This window comes from Sinocyclocheilus grahami, unplaced genomic scaffold (genome assembly GCF_001515645.1).
Source record: "Sinocyclocheilus grahami isolate Dianchi unplaced genomic scaffold, SAMN03320097.WGS_v1.1 scaffold1423.1, whole genome shotgun sequence".
Taxonomy (NCBI): Eukaryota; Metazoa; Chordata; class Actinopteri; order Cypriniformes; family Cyprinidae; genus Sinocyclocheilus; species Sinocyclocheilus grahami.
This window is the reverse complement of record NW_015506602.1, coordinates 99,485-101,450: the sequence shown is the minus strand read 5'-3', so window position 1 is coordinate 101,450 and position 1,966 is coordinate 99,485. Positions and strand designations below refer to the sequence as shown.

Here is a 1,966-nt window from a genome sequence, read left to right as displayed (position 1 = left end):
TCTCTCTCTCTCTCTCTCTCTCTCTCTCTCTCTCTCTCTCACACACACGCTCTCTCTCTCTCTCTCACACACACACGCTCTCTCTCTCTCTCTCACACACACACGCTCTCTCTCACACACACACACACACACACACTCTCTCTCTCTCACTCTCTCACACACACACACACACACTAGTTTGGATTTTTCATAAGCTAAATTTTTATGGACATAAATGCACAGCTAGCAGCAGTGATGAGTCTGTACAGTCGGTGACGGTGGTCACTGGTTGAAGTCGTGCTCGTGTCTGGAGTCTTTCATTACTGAAGAGATTTGGTTCTTTTTAGTTTTAGTGCAATAGTTCAGTAGGTGTTCGCACGTGAAAAGTACACTTGAAGTGATAGTTCATTAATTCATTATGTCATTAATTACTCACCCTCATATCGTTTCAAACCCGTAAATTAAGATATTTTGGATGGAATCTGAGAGCTCTCTGACCCTGGATAGACGGCAAGGCAACTGAAATGTTCCCAAGTCCAGAAACGTAGCAAGGAGATCTGTAAAATAGTCCATGTGACATCAGGGGTTCATCCGCAATTATACGAAGCTACGAGAATACTTTTTGTGCACAAAAGAAAAAAATAATGACTTTATTCAACAAGTTTCCTACGTTGTTGTGATTTGATCTGAACGGAAACGGCGTATCCGCGTGGCGGGACATGCTAGCATGTTGTGTTCCCTTCAATCCGGTGCTTAAATGTTCTTTACTCAGTCTTAAGTTGAGCTTCGGGAAACCTGCGGAAAGCCTGACATGTCGTCTGAGAATCACAGCATGACTCTGGCGTTGCTAGTGCAGTGATCGTTCAGAATCATGAAGCCTCATTTGTTTAGGCGTGACCTCTGACCTCTGCGTCTCGTCTCTGTCTCCCGCAGGCCTGCCGCTCCTCTTGTATGCGAACCGGAGGGACTTGCGGTTGGTGGATGCGGCTCACGGTCGAGGGAACGCCACGGTGGTGATCGGCGGTTTGGAGGACGCAGCGGCGGTGGATTACGTTTACGAGCAGGGACTGATTTACTGGAGCGACGTGAGCGAGGAGGCCATCAAGCGGACGCTGTTTAACGGGTCAGGGCCCGGCGGGCTCCAGAACACAGTCGTGTCCAGTCTGGCCTCTCCGGACGGCCTGGCCTGTGACTGGATGGGGAATAAGCTCTACTGGACCGACTCCGAGACCAATCGGATAGAAGTGGCCGAGCTGGACGGGACGCACCGGAAAGTGTTGTTCTGGCAGGATCTGGACCAGCCGAGAGCCATCGCTCTGGATCCGGCCCGAGGGTGAGTCCGTGACACACACACTTCACCGAACACTAGGGATGCACCGAATGTTCAGTAACCGAAATTATTCCGCCAAAAATAGTGTGTTCGGCCAAATAAGCGAAAAGACCGAATAAACTGTACCGAACACAGGCTGGGTAAAATATATAGACAAAAATATAGACATCTCGATATTAATCGATTCTCATTGTTACGGAGTGATATCAATTCTTAAATCCAAGAATGGATTAGTCTAGCCTGTTTTCAGTTAATGGACGGAACACTGAAGAGCACTTCCCATCTAATAAATCGCAATAAGCATTGTGCTTTGTTACTTTTAATATGAAACAAAGTCTCAGATTTCAAATTCTGTCCATTGTATTGCAGGATTCAAACAATAAATGCCGTTTTGGCGCTGTTTAATGCGGAGTGATCGCTGAACTGATCATCTCCTCCGCTTTACTACTAGTTATAGCACAAAATAAACATGACTAAACATCCGAAGGTAGGTTAAAAGAAAGAGTACAACTTTACAATCCGTCTCCTCTCTCATGTAATCGCTCGATCAGTGTTTCAGCCGCGCAAAGATGTCAATATATCGGCTTGTAAACAATGTCACATTTACCTCAGAAAAACATATTCGGTGACCATAAACTCATTAGTCAGCCAGAAAAA

At 46.2% G+C, this 1,966-nt stretch overlaps 1 protein-coding gene across 1 annotated transcript in view; it reads left to right on the top strand.

Moving 5' to 3' along the window:
* The first annotated feature begins 889 nt into the window (after window positions 1-889).
* lrp6 (low density lipoprotein receptor-related protein 6) overlaps window positions 890-1,966 on the top strand; it is a 30,002-nt gene continuing 28,925 nt past the window's right edge. The window contains exon 1 of the mRNA XM_016256363.1: window positions 890-1,312. Within this exon, the coding sequence (XP_016111849.1) occupies window positions 1,176-1,312 (137 nt within the window). The 5' untranslated portion in view covers window positions 890-1,175. The remainder of the gene's footprint in view (window positions 1,313-1,966) is intronic.